A 23,729-nucleotide genomic window follows, 5' to 3' on the forward strand; every position below is an offset into this window, starting at 1 on the left:
TATGTAAAATGTTGACATTTTGTTTATCATGGATTGTTTTACATTAATTTTAGTTTTTAAAAATGTTATACTACAATATTATTTATCTTGATTACTGCAGGCTAAATAGGGACACCCCCCCTCCCCAAAATTCGCATCTACCCAGAACATCAGAATTGACTTTATTTGGCAATAGAGTCTTTGCTGATGTAATTGATTAAGATGAGGTCACATTGGATCAGGGTTGGCTCTAAACCCACTGACTGGTACCCATCTAAGGAGGGAGATCTGGAGCTACACAGGGCAGCAGGCACACAGGGAAACACGCCAGGTGAAGACAAAGACAGAGACTGGAGTTACACGGCCACAAACCAAGGATAGACGGGAGTCCCCAGAAACCAGGATGAGGCAAGGCAAGAAAGGATTCTTCTCTGGAGCCTTCAGAGAAACCACGGCCCTGCTGACACCTTGACTTAGGACTTCTAGGTTCCGGAGATAGAGGATACATTTCAGTGGTTTTAAGTCACCCAGGTTTTGGTATTTTGTTACAGCAGCCCTAGCAAACTAAGACAATTATAGAGCCTTTTGTGTGTGTGTGTCCCTTTAAATTTTGCACCCCAGAAGAATGCCTCAGTTGCCTCACCTGACCCTGGCCAGGAGGCTTCTTTCTTTGTGGAGGGTGGGAGGAAGGGGGCGGGGCAGAGTGGCAGGAATTCACTAAAACCTCAGACTCAAGGTAAAGCATTAACAAAATCAACTTGCTGTGGGAAAAGTTAATTTCTTGAACAGAGACTTGTTTTTAAAATTTTTTTTATTACAATTAAAATTACACAAAAGCAAATCAATTCACTTCAATCAAAATAACTCATGTTTACATCGTATTTATAAAACAAACTGTACAATAAAATGTATAAAATGTTTTCACATTTTGTACTTCAATCATCATCTTCTTCCTCTTCATCACTTATCACATACTTCTTATGCTTTTTATTTGATTTATCATCATCTTCTGCTTTTCGCTTTCCAGAAGGTTCACCTTCCTAAACAGACAAAATTTTTAAAAATCTAGAAGTCAATACAGAATATTTCTAGAAAGGTTTATCAAAAGTAGCTCTGAGTTGGCCTTTGAGTCTTTGAGCCGCAGACCTCGAGCTGCTTTTCTTTGTGCTCGGGCCCGCTCCTAACTCTTTAGACTGTAATATCTCTTCTAATAAGCTTCTCTTTCACCACTTAAAAAAAAAGACAAAAAAAGTAGCTCTGAGTTGAATGACCCTCTGAAAACCCAAAATAGAATAATGATTTAAATAAGAACATTCACCAGATGAATAAAAACAGTGGTCAAGGTCATGGCCAGTTTCCAAATCCACAAGTACCAGAAGGTCTGCAAAAATGACAACTATACAGAGTAATGCAAACAAACTATAAAGACACAGAAAGCTGAAGATTGGCCATGGTACCCTTCCTTTCCATTGTCTTCATAGTTCTTTCCACATGGGTCTTTCCCTTTTCCACAGTTTCTCTTCCTACCCATTTTTCCACCTTTCAAGTAATTTAGGTTTTCTAAAATTTTTACTGCTTATAAAAATAAAGGAAGATAAAAAGCTCTATTTTTCTCTTCTTTTGTAACTTACACTCTGTTGGGGAAGGGAAATGAGCATTTCCTGTTCAGCTACTACATGTCACGGTGCTACCCACTTTCATATCTGTTATTTACTATAATACAACTTTACAAGGCAGCAAGCATTAAATCCTATTGAACAGATGAAGAAACAGACTTGGAAACGTGAGATGACTTGCTCCAGGCCATGGAAGTGGTAAAGGGTAGCTCGAAGATTCAATAATCCAGTTCATTCTAATATATTGTGACTTTGCCCCCATATGTCAACGAATGAATGCTCTGATGATGATGGTGGTTCTCTGGTATGGGACCCTGAGGTCTGAAAAGGCCCGTGGATCTCAGAGGCATACCTAGGCTCGTGGATTTAGGTAGGGTTTTGTGTGCATACAGGAGAGGGGCCTAGAGCAGGGATGACCCCTTTCCTCCTCTCTCCCACTGTAACCCACAGACAGGACTTGAACTGAGATAATATGAGGAGACAGTGGCAGCAGTTGGGAGGTCCAGGCAGAAGTAAAACCTTTGTTGTCAGAAAAGAGGAAGGGGAGGGTACGAGAAGACCTAAGAGAGAGTATTAAGGTGAAGAAGGCAGAGGGTGGTTCCTGTGACAGAAGCTAGGACGCATCCACAGAGGAATTTTTAAGTCAGGTAGTTATAGGTTTGTAATTGCCCAGCCTGGAAAAACGCTATTTGATGGATCACATTTTAAAATCACCTTTCTGAGAATACTATAAACAAAGAGAAATCCCATGGCACTTCTCAATTTTCATTCACAGTTTCTGCTTGCCAAGAAATAAAGGAGCATCTGCTTAGATGGGGATTTCCATTTGCCAACAGTTCAACACACTAAATGCATCATTAAGATGTTTCCTATCTAATTTAAAACAAATATGCTGCAGAATAATTTTAACAATTTGTCTAGTTATTTTCCATAGCATGCCATTTCCAAGAATGATTGGGAAATATTAAGTGTTGTGATTAACAAACAATAACGCAAAAAGGAAATTCTGCTTCACATGAGAAAAGAGCTTACAGAAGCTCTCATGGTTCACAGAAGGTCAAAATATCAAAATGCCTTAAAATCACGGGTAACAGGAACATAACATCTATTTCCTAGATGGCAGAACAATCTTTTAAATAACTCTCCCACTGCAAATAACTAAAGGTGGGAAAATATAAGCAAATCAAGATGATGGCAAGAAAATAAGGCAGAATCAGAGGCCAAAAATGAAGTGAAAGAAAGAAGCCACAGAGGTTAGGAGAGCACTGAAGCAGGCTTTCTCCTTGAAGATATTTACCAAACTGTGTGAACATGAGCTTTGGCTTTTATGCCTCGCAGCGTGCTGAAGACAGGAGACAAAGGCCAAGGGCAGCAGATGAAAGCAGACCCCAAAAGACTACATCTTTAGTGTAAAGGTGAACCAGAAATAAGCCTAGGCCCATTTCTCTGAAGCAGGGGTCAGCAAACTTTTGGTTAGAAGCCAGATTAATAAATGTCTTAGGCTTTGTGAGACATAAGATTTCTGTTGCAACTACTCAACTCTGCCACTGTAGCAGGATAAAGATCTACAGACAATACATAAATGAATAAGCAGGGGGTGGGTTCCAATAAAACTTGATTTGAAAAAAAGGGTGACAGGCCAGATTAAGTGAGTGGGATGTAATTTGCCAGTCCCTGTTCTAAATGACTGCAAGGGTAATTTCTAATCTCAAACACTTAGAACTAATTGATAGGGGTTAAAAACAAAAATAAAAAATTTCTAGCAAAACTCATAACCACAAGTCAGAACTCATACTTCAGGTAATCTAAAAAGATTTCATTCCAAGAATATAATTTAAAGTGGTCCCAGGCAGCTGCTGCCCTCATCTTTGGAGGAATTTATCAATCTTGGCCTCAAAAATTTCCATTGATCTAAGTAAATCAATCATTTAATCATAGAATACATAGAGAAAAAAGTCATCATGAAATAGAACCAACAGAAGTACAGTAAGTCCTCACTTAATGTCATTGATAGGTTCTGTGACTTTAAGCGAAGGATGTATAATGAAACCAATTTATCACAGGCTAACAGATAAACAAGAGTTAAACTTACGTTCCTACAGCATCTCATCGTTATAACAAAACAACATTGAATAAAACATTATTCAAGGACCTGCGTAATAGGCAACAAAATCACACATGTAAAGATTTCAGACATTGGAAATAGCAAATATAAAAGGTTTAAAATATTTAAAGGCATAAAAAGAAGAAGCTGAAAATATGAGTTAGGAGCAGGAATTTTGAAAAATGACCAATTTGATAAAGAAACTAAACTCTAGAGATAAAAACTAAAACAATTAAAGTAAAAATTCAATGGAAGATATTAACAGCATATTAGACACAGCTGAAGAAGCAGAAAACTAGAAGGATCTAAAGAAATATCCCAGAATGCAGAGAGACAAAGACATGAAAAATATGAAAGACAGTTTCAGAGCTATAGAGGATAGAGTGAGAAGGAATAATATGCATCTAATCCGAGTTTCATAAACGAGGGAGAAAATGGTAAAGAAGTAATATCTGAAGAACTGATGGCTGAGAAATTTTCAGAACTGATGAAAAATACCAATCTACAGATTCAGGAAGTCTAACAAATCCCAATCACAAAAATAAAAAGAAATACAAATAGGGTGAGAAATATAAATAGACTTCTGCTGATAGGGCTTGATTTTAGCCCAGTGAGACCTATGTCCAAACTCTGATCTACAAAAGTGTAAGATAATAAATTTGCATTGTTTAAGCCATTAAAAAAAAAAAAAGATACCACAGTAAAATTCAAGGACCCAAGTTAAGAGACTTAAATAAAATAAGTAAGTCTTGTAATTATTAACTCCAGGAAGGAAATGTGATTTTCCAATGTACAACTTGTATCTGCAATGAGCATTAATCACATAGTTATAATAATGTAAACACTGATTACTAATTTAGCCAACTATTGTGATGTAATGAAAAGAGGAGGATGAGGGAAGGGAGATGGGGCAGGGGTAGAAGAAAGCTAAATTCTTCTCTATCAGCAGATGATGTTTAAAAGTAAAAAGTAAAAAAGAATGAAAAAAAAATCTAATTTCAGGGGTGGCCATTTAGCTCAGTTGGTTAGAGCGTGGTGCTTTTAACAAGGTTCCTGGTTTGATCCCCACCCAGGCCACTGTGAGCTGCACCCTCCACAACTAGATTGAAACAACTATGTGACTTGGAGCTAATGGGTCCTGGAAAAACACACTTAAATAAATAAAACTTAAAAAAAAAAAAATCTAATTTCAAAAAAAGTCTTGGAAATGTAATATATAGCATGGTAACTATAGTTAATACTGTATTATACCAGGGGTGCCAAAAAAATGTATACAAGTGAACACACTGGTCAAAGTTGCTCAAGCAGTAGCTCGCCGTAATCAGAAGTGTCTGGATGCTGATGGCAACCACTTTGAGCATCTCTTGTAATTGCAGAAGTCAAATGTGACTTGCATTCATCTTTTGTTATCGGTATATACTGAGTATTACAATTTTAATAGTTTTCCTTTCTTAAAATGTGTATACATTTTTTTGGCACCCTCTTTTTATCTGAAAGTTGCTAAGAGATTTTTAAAGATAATTTTAAAGATGAGATCTTTCAATTTCTCATCACAAGAAAAAAATTTACAACTATATGTGGTAAAGAATGTTAACTAGACTTAATGCGGTGGTCATTAATATATATAGATATATGTATGTATCGATCAAATCATTATGTTGTACACCTGAAACTAATATAACGCTACATGTCAATTATATCTCATAAAAAACAAAATTTAAAATCTCAGAACCTGTACTTTTATAATTTGAAAAGGATAGTGTTACAAATACAAGTTAAAATATTTAAAAATTACTTTGAAATAACTTATTATTTCAATAATAGATGGAAATTTATCTTAATTTACCGAATTACTCAATAGTATTTCAAATACAGTTTCACCTAAATAAAAAGGAATCAGGTTTTTCTACCACAAGAATTATTTCCATAACTTAAAACATATATTGAAAATAAAAAGGAAAAAGGAAAGAAGAGATACGCCCTCTGATCTACCCACACTGAATGATTTCTAGTTCTTGTCGAGCCACATGTCTTTTCTCACAGGCCTTTCCATCTACCTGGCATGCCCACCCTGGCCGGGGTGCCCTGCCAACTAACACTCTTTCTTTAACACCTAGTGAGAGGTCTCCTCTGAGCAGCCTTCCAACACCCATCCAAGCAGAGCTGTCAGACGCCCCTGGGCCGCTCCTAGTCCTGTCACTGCACTTGCGTCACTGAGCTTCAGTGACGTGTGTAGACATCTGCTGTGCTCCTGAGCTGTGAGCTCCTCTTTATTCCAGGAGCTGACTTGTGGGTATAGAGCAAACCCCTGGAATTGAATAAATTTGGTTTTACCTCATCACTGTTGAGTTTCTTTGCTTTGAGTAATCTTTGAGCTTTATCTTCTTCTGATCCTTCATCACTGTCTGATGAATAGATTCTGGCTCGTTCCTCTGAAAGCAAAGGAATAAGATTGGTGAGTGACTCTGAAAGACAATGATCTATTCTTTCCTGGATTTTTCTTCTGACGAGTATCTTTAGTTCCTTCTGTACCATTTTCCCAGAGAAAGCAAATAACTAAAAATGTTTTGACTCAAAGATGAAAGTGTAGATATGTTGAAATGAAGCATTTATCCTCTCAAAATACAATAATGGTTCATCTATTTAAATATTAAAAGGCTGTGTGCAAGCTGACTAAAGAGCCAGACACCACTACTCTTCCAAAATAAGCTATTAAAGCCTGAGTCATTCTTTCATGGGGGATAACAGTTAATTCCAAAATAAGCTTTGAAGATAAAAGCAAGAGGTGGTTTCCTGGTGCTATAAAGACCATTTGTTGCCAGGTAAACATTTCAAAAGGAGATGGAGATGAGTAATGATCTGCTGCAAGTGAACCTCGGGGTGGAAGAAGAGCAGCCTACTTCAGAGCACCCCTCTCGCCTCAGAACCCCAAGTCGCCCCTTCCTCCCACTCCCTGCCTATCTGACTACTGGATAGAACAGAACGCTAATCAGCTTGTCTGTTAGGTTTTCAATCTCCGGTGAACTGCATATTATCTAACTCTCTAAAAGCATCCTCAATTTTTTTGTTTTCCTTTAGTTTTTATGGGTTTATTTCCACAATTAATGTTTTCTGTGGGAAATGAGCATTAACAAAAAATAAAAGGTCTCTGATACTGTAGTCCCAAACAATAGGTAAGAAGGCAGGAAGATGTAAAAGCTCACCAGAATAAATGCAGTCACTGTAAGAAAAGTAGAAACAGGTTTTCGAGGCGGTCAGAGAAGGGAAAATTTAAGTGTTCTTAAAATGTATCATTCAACAGGGACCAAACTAGGACGCATGGTCAGCCGTGGTATACCTTACACTGCACAGTGATTCCCAACGTTATAGCGAAGAGAATCTGGGGAGGATTAAAGCCTCATTTTACGGATGTGGAACACGATATTCAGCAATGTGAAGTCACTTGCCCAAGCTGAGGAGTGGTAAGAACAATTTTAGGTAACATTTATTTAGTACTTGTTACGTGCCAAGGCACTGCGTAAAGTATTTTATATGTGCTATACCCTTCAGTTCTCAAAACAGCCTGATGGTGTAAGTACTATTATTAATAGATTGCTTTTTCACTTTAATGTGGTAACACAAGAGAGGTATTGTAACTTCCCACAAGTCATCCAACGAAAAAGTGGCAGAACTGAGATTAGCGCAGGCAGGACCAGGAGTCCAGCCCAGGTCTTCTCCCCTCAGGTTCAGCCTGCTTTGCAGCATTGCCGTCTTGCTACTGGCTGTAGGGAAACCTCTGGATGCAGCACTGTGACTAAGACAGATGCCTCAGAAGTCAAATGACCTTGGTTCAAGACCTGTCCACCCACCAACTGTGTGTCTTTTGGGCAAATTACTCAACCTCTCAAAGTCCCGTTTCCTCAATAAAAACAAGACAAAAAAGGATCTTAAGGACATTGTGCTGAGTGAAATAAGCCAGAGAAAGATAATATTATATGATCTAACTTATATGTGGAATAAAAAAAAAAAATTTAAAAAATAACCAAGCTCACAGACACAAAGAACAGATTGGTAGATGCCAGAGGCAAAATGGGGGAAGAGTCAAAAGGTACAAACTTCCAGTTATAAAATAAGTAAGTGATGGGGATATAATGTATAGCATGGCTACTATAGTTAATGATACTGCAATATATTTTGAAAGTTGCTAAGAAAGCTAAATGTTCCCATCACAAGAAAAAATTTTTGTAACTACACATGGTGACAGAAGTTAGTAAGACTTACGGTGGTGTTCATTTCGCAATATATACGAATATCAAATCAATGTGTTGTACACCTGTTATATGTTAATTATACCTCAATAAAAAAGAACAGGACAATAATGGCTCTTGGGTCATAACGTTGTTCTGAGTATCGAATAGGATGCATGTAAAGTGTTTGAGTTTTTGCCTAGGATTCACTATATGCTGGATAAATGTTAACCATTATAAATTATTGGTACTTGTGAAAGAATATGCAAAGAACTTTGAAAGGAAACACCATATATTCCCTGAAAACTTTAACTTCTTGATTTCCAATTAGTAATAAAAAAAGTTGAAAACGTTCTAAATGTAATTGACAAACTTTCAAATGAGGAAAGCAGAGCTCAGGGACGAGTCTGGAAGTGGGAGCAAGAGCAGTTTCTACTCTTTCTGGCTCACCTGAAAGAATTCTGCAATGACAAGCTCATTAGACCTGGCAGTGTATCACTCATTAACCTTGGTTCCTTCCAAACAAAATGTCCAATGAGTGGGCATTCACAGAATGCCCAATGCAGAGATAGGTTGCTGAACCCTGAAATGATGAAATTTCGTTTCTGCACAAACTCACCCCGAATGCCCCCTTTGTATCGGTTTTTGATGGCAGCCAGGCTGATGGACTCCTCGCCTTCCTCTTCCTCATCATACCGATCAGGTTCTAGGTAACTAGCACTCAGGCCCCGCTGGTGCTGTTTCTCTCTCATTCGACGCTGCTGAGACTCCCTACGAATAGAAGCCCGCAAACGTTCTTCTTCTTTCTGTAAAGAAGCAAATAAACGACTGACCTTAACAGAACTGAACTAGCTTATTGCCACTGGAAACTGCTTTTACTATAAAGAACATGTAAATGCCTAGCCCAGGATGACACCTGTTTGCTATGTCTTCAGAGTACAGGTCTCTCCACTCCACACGTTACCACACACAGCGACGTCTTGTTTGGTTCCAAGGCATGAAGCCAGCAAGAGGGTAAAGAGGCACAGCCTCCCTCATACTAACCACCCCATCAGAACTGGCACAGGTATGGCCCTAGGAGCTGCAGTATCCCCTGCGCTGCCAGTCAGAGCAGAGGGCAGCATCCAGCCTGCAGTGTCATCCATGCGCAGCGGACGCCTCAGGGAGGCTGTTTCCATTCACCCCAAGACACACACCCGACTTGCCCAGGCTCCACCAAACTACCATCGTGCCCACATACTCGTGTCTGGGCCACTCAACCCAGAGGGCTCCCCACTGCTCCTGACAGGATGGGAAGGTATTGGTAGGGGAGGGTCCCTGAGCCCCAAAGTAGAGCCTCATCCCCTTCCATCAACCCCTCACTCCACATGTTGGGGTTCACAAGGCAGACAGGATATGAGAGGTCAGGGCTTTTCTCTGAATTCCTCATGTAAGCGCTCGGTATCACCACATACAACTCTCATTCGCTTGCTAGACATTCAATGCAGCAAACTGTTCCATTAAGTAGCATGTGCTTGTATTAAGTATAAAGTAAAAATCACTATGAGCAGGACAGGGATTACGAACAAGCTAGCCCTTCCTTGTGCATTTCCATGGCAGCTGGGGAAGTGGAGGAGGCCTGGGGGATCTCTCAAGGTAGTCCCGAGGGGTCTTCCAATAATGCTAACACTGGAGTCTGCAGGCCCCTCCAGCTCCCTTAGCTTAAGGAGAAAAGGTGGGGAAACAGAAGCAAGAAGTCAGACTTCAAAGCCAATGGCCCCGCACCCCACTGGGTTAAGCACTGCTACGGAATCTGGTTAGTTAACCTGACTCCATGAACAAAATACAAGGAGAAGTTGAGGCCCAGGGCCAAACCTTCAGCAGAGCCTGACAATGAGATGACTAAGAAAGGCCTCGAGTCAACCAGATCACCTTAGCCTCAGAGTGCCCTTCTGCACTAAGCAGGTGGGACAATGGGCAAGATGTAGCAGTGATGAGAGAAGACAGGAGACAGACTGCACCACTGCATTCAGCTTTCCAAAGCAAGTGCTGCACAAAAGGTCAATGCTGTCAATACAAACACACACTCCACCTTTTAGAGACAATGCCCCACAAGGGAACTTGTGTCCAACTGACAGTTGTGTCAACAGTGAAAACCTACGGGGCAGAAGGTTACAAACTGACCTTATAAAAACTACAAGCCACTCTTTACCCGATTCTCCCTTAGGCACTCTCCTATTCCAACTTCCGGTCCTGTTTTTATTCTATTTTAGACCAAATCCTAGCATTTCCACTGATTTCTGACATAGATTCTAAACCAGACACAGATGATTTAATCATCTTTGAAATTATCTGCAAATGTTCAGATTTTTTCAGTCATGAGGTTGCTGAACTCACAGGACCTGGTGGGAGAACCCTTGTGTCTGTTTTAAGACCATCACTTCACCCACCATTAGGCAAAAGCTTAGGACGGGAATCCAGGTCCCTGCTCATGCTGGAAGGAAAAAGGGCGGGTCAATAAGAGATGATTAACAACCATTTCGGGAAATACTTTTCTTAATGCACCCAAATCCCAAAATAAGGTTAGCAAACACACCTTAATCATTTCTGTGCGCTGACATTCAGGATCACGACCGGCCATTGGTAATATTCTGATCTTCTGTGTCTTCGAACATCTATCTGCAAGTGACAGGGTCATCTTTCTGTGGGTGGCACTGTCTGTCGAGTGAGGCCTGCAGGAAATGAACAAAAATGTCTGTTTCCCAAATACATTTGTGAGTCAGTCATATCAACATCACAAAAACAAGAGGCCAGTGACCATTTCTTAGTCTCCAGAGGAAATAGGCAGGGACACTAAAGTGAATATACTAGGTGGGGGAATTTGAACTTTTTTCATGCTGTGGCTCACTGAAACCTTATCTCACCAGTAAAGTGAAAAATGGAAAGCTGGAGAAAAAAGGCTTTGCAAAGAGCGATCACCCTCTGAAGCAGTAAATGGATAGACTCAAGCAGCACGCCCTGAATACTAAATGCCAAGCACTGTGCTTGGTGTTTTACATGTTTTATGACTCCACTGTCATAGCTACTCATGAGATAATTATTACATTTTGTATATTAGGAAACTGAGCCAAAGAGAGGTCGAGAAAGTTGCACAAGGTCACACAAGTGGAAACAGGCCTCTATCTGATTCCAAAGCCTATACTTTTGACCATTACAATTCTCAAAAAGCTAAGTCACCACCAAGATCATTGTGCCCTCTCTAAAGATAAGCATTATTTAAGGAGGATGGTCTGCTTAGAATCAAGACAAGAGAAACACGAACATTTCAGGGTCGTGTCTCCACAGCCCAGAGAAGAGGACAGCTCTCACAGTTGACCTGAGCAATCTGGGCTGCCCGGGGATACATCCCTGGAGTGGGACTGGGATGCAGAAGCCGAAGGACCCTGCTCCCACCCGCCACTCACTGTCTGACTGCAGGCACCCTGACAACCTCTGGGTATCAGTCTCCCAGATCAATTTTACTAAAGAGAAAAGACACACCGACCAACAAGTATTCTAGGCCTCTTGGCAGTTACAGTTAATTAACTGAAATAATCAGTTGACATTCTGGTTCACATAACAGTCTCTTGTAAGTTTGGTTAGCATGACCTGGTTCCCTGTGAAACAGCAACTTTTAGTGCACTTGTCAAAACAGCCTTTGAACCTGTGAGCTGAGAACCAGATCTTGGTCATTGGTGAACTATACTGTGAGATTATGTCGATCAGTAGTCAGGCATTTTGGACAACATCTATATTTCGCTGCTTTACTGTAACCAATAGTACACTGATAAAAAGAGTTACCTGAAAGTGAGTTTGGTTTTAAAGACGGCTTGTCCCTGTAGACCAGTACCTTGTCTTATAAAAAGATGGTTGTGATCGCCCTGCAGTGGAGCTTTGTAAACATCAAACACTTCATTGCCTAGATGCAGAGACATGCTGAAAAGAAAGAACACTTTGCATATTAAAGTCATAAAGCTTTCATCCTAGCATTTTGTGTCACTTAAAATGCTGCTTTCTCTCCTTACACAGAACTCAGAAGGAAAGAAAAGAATAAAGAACGCATGATATGAAAAATGACCTACCTAGAAGTAAAACTTTCTGTGACATTTACTCAGCCTCTACTACTTTCCCAGTGAAACGCAGTTTTTCTAAAATGTCAACATACAGTAAGCAGCACGTAATGAGGAGGGAAGCTCGTCTAACTACCAAATGACTATGCTATAGCCAGAGAGGATGATCTCATTTTCGGCCCACTTTTAATGTCTTCCACCAGCCTGTATGACCCTCAACTGCTTACGTATTTCTCTAGGGTTTCCTATGCAACCCCAGCGACTAAGCAATGGAACTCCTTTATCAGAAGTATCTCCAAAATAAGGTCTTATTCCAAAACTTGACCCTCCTAGCCAGATTCTGGGTATTCCAACTCTCTTCGGGCATTTTGTGCTCACCTTCCATCTGACCACTTGACTATCCGAGCATTGCTTTCTTTAATTTCACTTCCTTCTTCATCCCGGCGTATCCTCCATCGTATAGTATTTTCTACCTATTTTAAAATACAAGTGCCTTAGAACACTGTAGTGTATGCTTCTTTTGTCCTTAAGAACACATAGACTAAGCATGCATAGGTAGTGACAGAAAAACAGACAACATTGAAACACTCTTGTTTTAATCACCTAGAGATGCTGAACATATTACCAACAGGAAAAAAATACGCTTCAGTGAATTTCTAAGCTCCTCGTGCTGGACTCACAGAAGGAGCTAAGAGCTCATGTGTTTGAACAGATGTTAGATCTGTAGTAGCTTTGGGACGTTTTAAGTAAAAGCTACCAGAATAGGAGATAAGGCTTGAGGCATATAAGACAGCGATTTAGAATGATTCCCTATACAAAGCAGGTTCTCTCACAGAGCTAAACATCCTGTATGTGGGACCAAAAAACTCTTATCTACTGGCCTAGGGAGATAGGAAAGCTCCCCACAAATGGGAAAGGACAAAGAAGCACCCTGTGAAAATTCAAACCCCAGGTTTGGGCAGATTTAGAGTCTAACTTTATCTTAATTGCATGGAAGGGAAATATTGGGCAGATCTGGAAAACATTCAAAAGCTTCCTAAAATGAAAACCAGTGTTACTGCAATTAAAACCTCAATGGGACTTCTGGGAAAATGCGGCACACTAAATGCACGTAGTTTATCACTGCTGCATCCTGGAAACCCACTAACATGACAGTAAATAATTTAAAAAGGATACACTCACAAGGATAAAGAGAATGTGAATTAAGATGACAACAAACTCATTAATATTAATGAATTAAATATGATGTCATATCTGAGATTTGTTTCAAAATAGGGCAACATGGGGTGGGGAATATAGATGAAATAAGACTGCCCAACTTGACAGCCACTGAAGTAAGTAATGTGTACATAAGAGGTTCTTATCCTGTTCTCATTATATTTGCATATGCTTACATTTTTCCTTAATAAAGGAAACAAAATAATCTGTCACTATTCCTGCCTTCCCTCTCATACAAAATAGGTTAGCCACATATAAATATGCAAACACATGTGGGCCATTATTAACTGAGAAGCCATTTTGAAAAATGCTTTCTATTATATAAAGTGATCTGAATAATAATAATAACAATAATAATAATACTGCTGCTAGGGCTTATCCTATTAGAATGAAAGACACATTAAGGTACTTTTAAAGACAGAGGACCTCGTAGAGGGACAGAGACTACACCTGGTTCGTTTTTCAGGTAAGAATTAATTACACCACCAACTGACTCTCTAAGAACACACAGCCTCGTCTCAAGAATATCATTCAAGAAACAAACGGTCCGGTGTTATTTTCCATCACATATCAAGATTTTAAAAGACAGCAGTGTTATACACCAACATTTTGTACTCTAAGCACTAAAGATTTGAGAGAAAATATTTATCTCTAAACTTTGATGCTTACACTAGAATCTGGCATTACATGGTCTGAAAATGTAATATGATATATTGATACTCGCCGATCATCATGATAGAAGGGGGAAAATGCAAAAATCAATAAAAAGTAAATAAATAAGGAACTACCACATTAATTTACATAAATGATTGGAAACAATGAAAAGCAGAATAATGCCAGAGGCACTAAAACAGATATAGGAAATTTATAGTGCTAACCCGACATCAATAGATACATACGTTCCAAGGAAAAATATTAACAGATGGGATAATAGGGGCTGGGGGGAGACAAGGAAAAGGGTAGCAAAGAATAAAAAGTACTCTAAACACTATTCCTATTAATTATGTGACCTTGAGCAAGTTATTGGTACTTGTTTATCTCCATTTTTTCATCTGATATACATTTCCATTAAAGGGAGGAGTAGTGAAATTTCACTGAAAAGCTTTGGAAGCCCATGCGTTTTGGATAGAAACCGTCTTCTATCAAGTTTCTTTAGGTACTTGTGGATCTATCACACTTCAAGAGGTGGAATTATTCTAAAAATTCAGCCCCTGAATTCTCAGGGTGCCAGACTGCCATTTCTTAACATTCTAACATCATATACAATGTCCACTGAAAAGTAAAGTATTTATAAGAAATCCTTCAGATTTAAGAATTTAAAATGCCTATTTCTAGTTTTAGTATCATGAGCTCAACTGCTCTAACGCATCTACTTAATCTATATCCTCCTTGATTAAAGGAAGGTTGAAGGCCCTCCCTGAGTAGAGGTAACACATAGTACAAGGTAGCAAAGAGATGCATTAATAGGAACTTAGTACAATAAAAATATCCCCTAATAATCAACAAGAGCAATCAGAATAAAAAGAGAGCCATCTGGTGAAGTGTGAGGTACTAGTAATGAATTCTCCTTTTGCAAATGATTTGTTTATCCATGGATCAGAGCCTGAACAATTCCCCCTTGCAGGAAGTTGGTAGAACTTACTCCACAGTACATATTGAGATTTGTTCTAAACACTGAACCACAGCACTACTTATTCTGAAGTAGCTAATAATTTTTTGAGGCATCGAAAAAGTGTAACAGTGATAGAAAAGTGACATCTTTATAGAGAAAAATATATATATTTTTTCTTTCTAAATATAATCTGAAAAGGAAGATAATTCATTTGTTGATAAAACAGGAAACATAAAAAAATCATTTTCAAAAGCTCAAGTCTCCAGTTAGTGTCCCCAGGTTTTACTTTGTAAAAGAAAAAACAAACAAGCACAGAATGGTACCTTTAATTTTAACCTGGTTCGACCTTCTTCATCCAGCATTTCCTCATCTTCAAATTCATCTTCATAATATTGAGGATCAAAAGGTCTACAAATTGTTTTTAAAATAAACTATTAATCATATTTTATAAAGAATATTATCACTGCTATGTAATAACATATCTATTAATACATATCATACTAAAAAAACCATAAGATAATTAAAATTCATAATGGTCAAATATCTTCACGTTCAATTTCAAGAAAGTAATCAAATAACTGCACCTTTTTGACATTTGGGTGTTAATACATGTTGCTGGAAATAAAGTGCAAGCAAGGCTAAATATTCAAAATATTCTTTATTCTTATGTAAGTCTTCAAGGAATAGGCCATTCATGCTCTAGTTTTCCACATCATTCTGCTTGAAAAAAGTTTAAATTGCACAGGAGCATGCGTGTTACTTAGTGGATAATACCCATCAACACTATGTAAGTGTCCAAAACCATTAGTTTTTCTAGATTCACAATGGCTGCTACAGTAGACATTTGCAGTCTCTAGCAAATTTCATCATTCTCAATTTCAGTGTTTTCAGGGTTGTATTACTCAAAAGCACCCAAAGACTTGTGATGGCTATTAATTCCTAAGTATCAAACTCCTAAACACAATTACAAGGATTAAAAGCCTCCTTTACCAATACAATAGTCCATACTTTTTCTATCACAGAATATGCTTGATTTACTTTTTCAGAGGTACATGACCAGTTTTCTATTTTGTGATTACCATATTTGGCCGTATATAATGCACTCCCGTGTATATTGAGCGCCCACATTTTTGGCCCAAACTTTCAGGGAAAAAAATCTTTTAATTTTTTAGTACTCCCATGCATAACACACATCCTTATTTTTCCCTCACAAATGTGGGCAAAAAAGTGCACATTATACATGGCAAAATATGGTAGTCAACCCATGTAAAATAAGAAAAATATCTACATTCCACATATTTCTATCAAACCTCTAGAAACACTTTAACTGATCCTCTTACCTGGGCTCTACACTGAGAAAGTTGGGCAGTTTAACAAAATATAAGTCATTTCCTAAATCAGTGTTTACTTTGGGTATTTCTACTTCTATTCTGGTCTCAGGAATTGGCTCCTCCTCCTGTTGATCCTGAGGCAATCCATTTTCATCCTAGTAAAAGAATCACAGGATTTTAGCGCTTCACAGGACCCTAGAAGTGGTCCAGCTCAACTTCCAGACTATAATTACTTAGATAGGCAAGAAGCATATTGAGACATCATTTTAGGGCTAACACAGCCCTCAATCCCCATTCCTACCCACTCAGCCTCCAAAAACCTCATGGGAAACAAGATCATTTTGGAAGCCTCAACATAAGAAAACCTCTTTCGTGATAAAGCTCACCAACAGAAGTGTGAAATTAATCCGCATTTCAGTATGAAGTCATTCGATCAATTAAGATCAGAGATTATCAACACAGCACCCATTTCTTGGCATGAACAAGAAAAACATTTAAATCAGTGGATCTCAAATCACAGACTTTAAGTCTAGTCTCTTAAAACGTGGCACCAACCTCATGCTGGGCAGTTATTTCCTTTTTTTACCCAGTTCCCCCAATGGTAGCATCTTGCAAAACTGTAGTATAATATCCCAACCAGGAGACTGACTCCAACAGAGCCAGACACAAAACATTTCCATGGCACAAAGATTCAGGCCGCTCTTTCATAGCCACATCCACTTCTTTCTTGCTCTCATCCCTCCTTAATCTCAAACAACCATTAATTTCTTCTCGATTGCTATAATTTTTGTCATTTCAAGAATGTTATATAAATGGAACCATAAAGTATGTAAACTTTTGGGATGGGCTTTTTCTCACTCAGCATAACTCCCTGAACTTCATCTAAGTTGTTACCTGTATCACTAGTTCAATCCTTTTTACTGCTGAGCAATAATAGTCTGTGGTATGGATGCGCCAGGGCAATTATTTCTACCCCCCTTATAACCAAGAGTTCCCAACATAACTAAGAAAATTCATCTGTTCATTGTGTTTTTATACTGTAAAATACACTTAACTTCTTCCTCTCAGCATAAGAGGGACCCTTAGTCTCAGAAACCTTTTCCTTAGCCTTGAATAAGGGCCCAGTTCACATTGGTAATTCTACTTACGACAGGCTGTCCTGGAGTAGGTGGTTTATCTTCTCCATCACTTCCTGAAGATATATCATCTGCACCTCCAAACAGATCCATGGTGCCATTATTATCTTCAATATAGGAGGGAAAATGCACAGTATTAACATCTATAACAGAGGTTCTTCAAAGCTATCGCTTTATCATATTCCCAAGGTTTCTGGACCAGGCACCAGGAAACCACCCAACCCTGGCTCTCAACGATCAGAACAGAATGTCTCTGGAGAGGGAAGGGGATGATCCAGCGAGAGGCAGAGCTGCCCATGAGGTACTTCCTTCTCCCCTCATTTAATGCATCCTTGGTCTTCCGCTTTCCTTTAACCCCAGGAGCCAAAATAGCTTCCTACGTTCTAGATACTCAAATCTGGGGCTTAAGCACCCCATTCAGACCTATTCCCTGCATAGTCCCTCAGGTTTTACAATTACAGGTCCACATCCACCCAGGCGCCTCTCCTCTCAGGTAGAACTTCACCTGGGTATAGGAAAAACAACAATCTAATCTGTAATAACGCAATAAACCAAGGTGGGGTAGTAGAGAGAGTGAACAGAAAGATAGGAGAGTGGGAAGAAAGTGCACTTCTTGAAATTGAGATCATAGAAGTGTTACAATTATTGGTAATGACATGACCTAGGATAAAACTGAGAGTGAGTTACTGAGACAAGGTAGAGAACAGATGTAAAAAAGGAGAGGCAACCTGTCAGAATAGCCAAAATCAAACACAATGACAAACCAAATGCAAAATGGCAAAAATGTGAAGCAACAGGAACTTTCATTCACTGCTGATGAGAATGCAAAATGTTGTAGCCACTTTGGAAGAAAGTGAAGTAGTTTCTTACAAAATAAACATATTCTTATTATACACTCCAGCAATTGTGCCCCTTGGTATTTAACCAAAGAATTTGAAAACTTATGTCCACACAAAATCCTATACACAGATATTTATAGCAACTTTATTTAAACTGCCAAAATTTAGAAGCAACCAAGAGGTCCGTCAGTAGGTGAATAGATAAACTGGTCCATCCAGACAATGGAATATTACTCAGTGCTAAAAAGAAATGTGCTGTCAGACCATGAAAACAAACGGAGGAAACTTAAATGCATATTACTAAGTGAAACAAGCCAACCCAAAAAGGCTACATAATGTATGATTCCAACCATATGACATTCTGGAAAAGGCAAAACTATGGAGACAATAAAAATATCAGTTCAGTGGCTGCCAGGGGGTAGGAAAGAAGGAGGGATGAAAATGCAGAGATTTTTTTAGGGCAGTGAAACTACTCTGTATGACACTACAATGGTGGATACATGTTATACATTTGTCTAATGGACACCACCATCAGTGAACCACAATGTAAACTGTAAACTTTGGTGATTATAATGTGTCAGTGTAGGTTCATCAGTTGTAACAAATGTACCCTCTAGTTGGGAATGTTGATAACAGGGGCGGCTGTGCATGTGTGGGAGCAGGGGCTATATGGGAAATCTCTGTACCTTCTCCTCAATTTTGCCGGGAACCTTAAACTGATCTTAAAAAAAATAAAATCTTAATTTTTTTTTTTTTTTTAAAGAAGAGGAGACAAGGAAAGTCAGGGTATTGAAAAGTTCATCTACATGATAAAAATCACCAAAACACAACCCCACCCACCAACACTCTCATCTCCCTTCCTGATTCCTTTTCTTAGTTCCTATCACCATCCAACACACTCTCAATTTAATTTACTTACTGCGTTATTATCAGTCTCCCTACCGTACCCTGACCCCACCAGAATGTGAGTTCTACAAGGGTCTATAAGAGTCTTTATGTTTTGATCACTGTTACATGCCCAGGGCCCAGAACAGTACTAGTACACAGCAGATTCTCAATAAATAACTGAACAAAATGAAAGAATGAGCATACCTAATTCTTCCAAAAACTCTGTAAGATGGGTAGTATCACCTCCCCTTTACTGATCAGAAAGCTGAAGTACAGTAAGTAACATGACCAAAATCATATAGTAGGAAAGTGGACCTACAAAGATTCTAACTTAGACCACTTAATTCCAAGGTCTACGCACATAACTACTATAGATCCAAAGATCTTTAAGTAAATCCCAGAGCTTGCTGTCTGTCCAGCTCTCTCCTTTTCTCTCTAGTTGACCTTCTAAATGTTTGCTTTGTTACTTACGATAATTTATGTAAGCTAGTTAACATCAATGCCTAATTACCATTCAGTACAATAACAGTTACGCATAAGCAAACTATCAAAATTATGTTTGCTGTAACTTTTATACTAACATCTTTATTGCATAGTAATTTGCCATTTGAACCAGAGTCACACATAGAGATGAACAGGGTAGACCTTTTATCCTTAAAACAAACCTACTTAAAACAAACCTAATTTACCTAACACTGGGTTTTTGGGAATTCTTCATCTAACCCACAGCTTGAAAAATCAGGTTCTTCATCCGATATTAACCTGTTAAAAACAAGCTGCCCTGGAACTGTCATTATTCAAACTGAAGGATGGACACTGCCACCTCCAGCTGAACCAAAGCCTTAGCCCCCTAACAACAGGTTCACTCTAATTATAAACGAAGAAACAGATTCTTCTTCAACTGGTTAAGCATGAACAGTTTCTCATATGAGTATAACTTCCCTCTGTACACTAAGTGTATCCACACTTTTTCTGTGGGTCTTGCAGTCTGGATTAAAAGCCCAGGGTTGGGCATGCACTATAGTCAAATACAGAAAGAGAGATGGAAATAAATAAATAATAATAATAATAATAATAATAATAATAAAAGAAACAATTGGAGTACCTTTTGGTACCTCAGTGTCACTATCTGCTTCTGAATCAGATGCAATTGCGTTCTTGCGTTTCATTCGTAAAACTTCATCTTCACTGTCACTGCCTCTTGCAGATTCTGTAATAGAATTAGAGGTTCTGCATAGTCAGTCATATTGTAACATTGAATTTTGTTTTAAAAGCAACACTGGGGATAAACAAATTGTGGTGTACCCATACAATGGAAAACTACTCAGTAACAACTAAGAATGAACTACTGATACATGTAACAATTTGGATGAATCTAAAATGCATTATGCTAAGTGAAAGAAGCTTATGAGTAAGTGAAAGAAAAAAGGCTACATATTGTATGATTCCACTTATATGATGACATTCTCCAAAAGACAAAACCTTACTGTCAGAACAGATCAGTAGTTGTCAGGGGTCGGGGGTAGGGGAAGGATGTGACTACAAAAGAGATAGCATGAGGGATTTTTTTTAGGGTGACAGAACTGTTTTTTTTATCTTGACTATAGTGGTGGTTACACAAATCTATGCATACATGTATTATTATTAACAGAACCATACATACACATACGAAAATCAACTTACTGCAGTTAATTTAAAATTAATAAGAACATTGCTTTTTGTCAGCAGAAGTTGACAGAATGAGAAAAGTAGTACTGAAACATGATTAAATTTATATGTAACTCATTATATAAAAAAGGAGGTAAAAATATTGCAATGGAAGAGATAAATATATCATGTTTCTGGATGGCACAATTGTTTACCTAATTATAAACCTCAAGAAAATCAACTGTAGAATTTGTTAAGAGTTAATCAGAATGACCAGCTACAAGATTCCCTACTATGACCCAAGTCTTACTTAGGTTAGTCTGCGAGTATTTGGGAAGGACTGCATGAGTCTTAGTCTTAACGAGTCTGGAAACAGTACAAATAACTCTACCCAGAATTAGTTGCTGAATACTTATTGCAGTCCCATCGTCTACATGAACCTATATCCATGTCTGGAAATTTTTTGACCTCCTCTCCTAAATAATGTCAAAATGTGGTCTGGAATGCTATCCTGTGAGGCATGTATGACAAGAGAAAAGACCCTTCTCCCTCCATATTTAAGGTCTCTAAAAAATAAGATCAACATGTAATTACAATCAATCACCTACAGAAATGAAGCAATCCAGACATTACTCTCAGGAAGACTTCCAACCTAATCAAGGTAACTTTTACATAATGCAAAGAAACAAGATCTCTCAGTTTTAAAAAAAATATTCTATGTGAAGAATGTGTTAACTCGAGCAGACTGGTGTAAATAGCTATTTCAAAAGGGGGTCCACAGCCAAAGGTCAGCTGTATGTTTCCAGTATTCTTTAGGGAATGAGTATTGTGACCCAAGTACATCTCCCTCAGGTGAGGATGCTTGCTTCAAGCTATCGAAGATCATTAAGATCATCCAGTTGTTTTTCCATTTTCTGGATGTTACGTGCCCTAGGCAACCTCCTGATTATTACTATAAATTGGCCCCCAAGGTAGCTTTCCCCCAAGGGAAAGGAAACAAAGATTAGAGAAATAACTGATCGTCTTGAAACAATTTTGCAATTCAATTTTTATAAATTAGTTTGAGTAAACTTGTTGGAGCCTCATTACCTCTGGATGATCAAATTTTGGATCTCAAAAACCCGAGCTTGAACATGCTGTTCACATCTCAGTACAGCTACCCTATGAGGACATTTCAATGGTATTTTTTTTCCCCAAGCAAATCTATTCTTACCTGAGGCATGTTCTTCAATTACCCACAGAAACAAAAACACCTCTACTCATTTTGTAACTACTCTAGTACCATATATCTTTCTTGAAGACTATCTTCTTTTGCTTCTTTCTGATTTATCAATTAACAAGTGAAAAGGGGACAGAAATAATACATGGGTTACGAAAATTTTCAAAAAACAAAATCTATAGAGTTAGAAATGGTTGAAATGGAGGGACAGGAGAGGGAAAAAAATGGTGCACTAAATATGGGACTGCAAAAAGCATAATGGGCTGCATCTGGATGCTTCTCTACTAAACCATTTTGATTCTCATAAATGAATTACCTGACTTATGGTCCTGTTCCTCTTCATCATCTGAATGCCTGCGTTCCTCATCTGAGGCCTGTGGCCTTTCATCATCAGAATTTTGCATTTTCTCCTCATCAGACATCTGTGGTCGTTCATCATCATCAGAATTCTGTTTCTCATCATCATTATCAGAAGCTGCTGGCCGTTCATCGTCAGAATTAGCCTTCTCCTCCTCCTCAGACAGTTGTTGTCTCTCATCCTCTGAAAGCTGAGGCCTGTCATCGTCATCTGTGTTCTGCATTTTCTCATCGTCATCAGAATTCTGCAGCTTATCGTCCTCAGATCCTTGTGCCCTTTCCTCATCGTCAGAATTTTGTATCTTCTCATCATCTGACTGGTCACTTTTGTCTTCTCTGCCCCATTTTTCATCATCTGAATGTGCTTTTTCAGAACCTTCTGCTTCTGAGTGATGGCTCTCTCCATCTGATCTATGACCTTCGTCTTCGTCATCATTGTGGGCTTCTGATCCACTATGCTGATCTATATCTGAAGGGTCATTGTCTTCATGGTCAGAGCGCTCAGAAGTTTCTGATCTGTTTTCTGACCTTTCAGAGTGATTATCACTCCCACTATGATGAGAAGCTCCCTCATCCTCACTGTCATCTCCAAACAATTCCTTATTACTTGGTTTTCCTGAATCACCTCTTTCATCTTGATCACTTTCACTTCCAGAGGCATTACTGCCAGAAGCAACATTCTCTTGATCAGAATCCGAGTCTGATCCAGAATCGGAATCTATGGAATCATACAAACATTGGGTGATGTCAGCAAAAAAAGACAGAGCAAGCAACACTAAAAGTCCATCCCAACATAAAAGCAATGACAAACCTGTCCAAAACTATTAAGAGTCAATTTTCTTTGTACTCTGGAAACCTAATCAAAAGTTGCAGCAACCAGAATGCAAAAAAAAAAAAAAAAAAAGCTGAATTTTTAGAAAGAAAAGAGAACTTTGTGGTGTTTTAACATACCCTAGACGCACCCACCACCCACTACCCCACCACCCACCACCCCCCTCACCCACTCCCCAGCTAACAGTGTCTTGAAGATAACAGCCTGAATTACTGGAACACATACCACTACTAGAGGGAGCAGAAGGGACCTCATTCACAAAGAATCATGGTTGTTAGTTTTATCTGTCTGGCAGATCATTGAAGTACTGGCTCATAGGGCTGAACTTTATCTCACCTAACTTGGAACTCTCTCAATGTTGAGGCAGCTACTTGGGAGTGTTTGTCAAAAACATTTACAGGGGGTAGCCAGTTAGCTCAGTTGGTTAGAGCATGGTGCTAACAATACCATGGTTGCCGGTTCAACTGTCAATCAAGAATACTATACCCAGCAAAACTACGTTTCAAAAAAATGGATATATGAGCAACAAAACAAAAAAATAGATAAATTAGACTTCTTCAAAATGAAAAACTTTTGTGCAACAAATGACATTATCAAGAAAGTAAAAAACACAAGCTATAGAATGGGAGAAAATATT

General features: G+C 38.6%; 1 protein-coding gene across 2 annotated transcripts in view; it reads right to left on the minus strand.

Moving 5' to 3' along the window:
* The window catches only part of LOC148758667 (RNA polymerase-associated protein LEO1-like), a 35,113-nt gene that overhangs the window by 5,165 nt on the left and 6,219 nt on the right, over positions 1–23,729 (minus strand). The window contains exons 2-12 of one of the 2 annotated variants that reach the window (XM_019730627.3): positions 22,220–22,978; positions 20,143–20,247; positions 17,323–17,417; positions 16,184–16,329; positions 15,167–15,251; positions 12,392–12,486; positions 11,745–11,879; positions 10,501–10,636; positions 8,545–8,731; positions 6,034–6,131; positions 773–1,019 (exon numbers count right to left, since the gene is read on the minus strand). In XM_019730627.3, the coding sequence (XP_019586186.1) occupies positions 915–1,019; positions 6,034–6,131; positions 8,545–8,731; positions 10,501–10,636; positions 11,745–11,879; positions 12,392–12,486; positions 15,167–15,251; positions 16,184–16,329; positions 17,323–17,417; positions 20,143–20,247; positions 22,220–22,978 (1,946 nt within the window). In that variant the 3' untranslated portion in view covers positions 773–914. Of the gene's footprint in view, positions 1–772; positions 1,020–6,033; positions 6,132–8,544; positions 8,732–10,500; positions 10,637–11,744; positions 11,880–12,391; positions 12,487–15,166; positions 15,252–16,183; positions 16,330–17,322; positions 17,418–20,142; positions 20,248–22,219; positions 22,979–23,729 lie in introns of those variants that run through there. The other variant, XR_016020856.1, reaches the window with a different exon arrangement.

Source organism: Rhinolophus sinicus, chromosome 3 (assembly GCF_057876585.1).
Source record: "Rhinolophus sinicus isolate RSI-liver-muscle chromosome 3, RSI-T2T, whole genome shotgun sequence".
Taxonomy (NCBI): domain Eukaryota; kingdom Metazoa; phylum Chordata; class Mammalia; order Chiroptera; family Rhinolophidae; genus Rhinolophus; species Rhinolophus sinicus.